At 65.8% G+C, this 772-nt stretch overlaps 1 protein-coding gene across 1 annotated transcript in view; it reads left to right on the forward strand.

Annotated features, from left to right (window-relative positions):
• The first annotated feature begins 204 nt into the window (after positions 1-204).
• The window catches only part of IRX6 (iroquois homeobox 6), a 4,378-nt gene continuing 3,810 nt past the window's right edge, over positions 205-772 (forward strand). The window contains exon 1 of the mRNA XM_006908844.3: positions 205-443. Coding sequence (XP_006908906.1) covers positions 399-443 — 45 coding nt within the window. The 5' untranslated portion in view covers positions 205-398. The remainder of the gene's footprint in view (positions 444-772) is intronic.

Consider the following 772-nt stretch of genomic DNA (forward strand, 5'->3'; position numbering starts at 1 on the left):
GCCCCAGGGCCCGGGGGCCCGCCTGGCGGTCCGGGATTACCGTGACGTCACATCGAGCCTCTGGCCACCTTGGACTGGGACACCTCGAAAGCCGCGCCTCACCTTGCCTCGCCACTGTGCGCCTTTGAGAACTCGCATCCTCTTCCTTCCCCTGCCCATCCATGGGCCCTTCTGTCTTCCGGACCACGCTGGCCGGTGGAGCGCCTTCTGGAGCGCAGGGCTTGGCAGCTGGGCTGCCCCTGGCTATGCCTCCAGTGGCGCTAAGAGGGCGGAGGACCCGCCTCTGGGCATCCGCAGCCGTGTGAGGAACCAAGGCGGCACACGGCTGGAGGCGCGGATACCACGGGCTGAGGCGGAAACAAGAAAGAGAAGAGGCAGGCGAGCCGGGGACAGCCACCATGTCCTTCTCGCACTTTGGACACCCGTATGGCAGCGCTTCCCAGGTAAGAGGCGGCTCCATGGGGGATGGGGACAGACTGGGCAGAGGGGACGCCCAGGGCACGCTCCTGCCCCTGAGCGCCCTCCACTTGCACGAGGCTCCGGGGAAGCCAGAAGGAGCGGGCAGCGGGGTAATGTGCCACCGTGCCCTCTGACCTCCTCAGTCCCTCGCCGGGAACGTTCCAGGCCCCCGGTGCGAGCTGGAAAATCGGGTGACCCGAAACTTGAGCACTCTGACCACGCGCTCGGCGAGGTGGGTGGGACCACGGACATCTTCCAGACAGGTCTCCTTATTGTACGGATATCCGAGGTGGCCGAGAGAGTCTCAAAATAA

The sequence above is a fragment of the Pteropus alecto genome, unplaced genomic scaffold (assembly GCF_000325575.1).
Source record: "Pteropus alecto unplaced genomic scaffold, ASM32557v1 scaffold123, whole genome shotgun sequence".
NCBI classification, from domain to species: domain Eukaryota; kingdom Metazoa; phylum Chordata; class Mammalia; order Chiroptera; family Pteropodidae; genus Pteropus; species Pteropus alecto.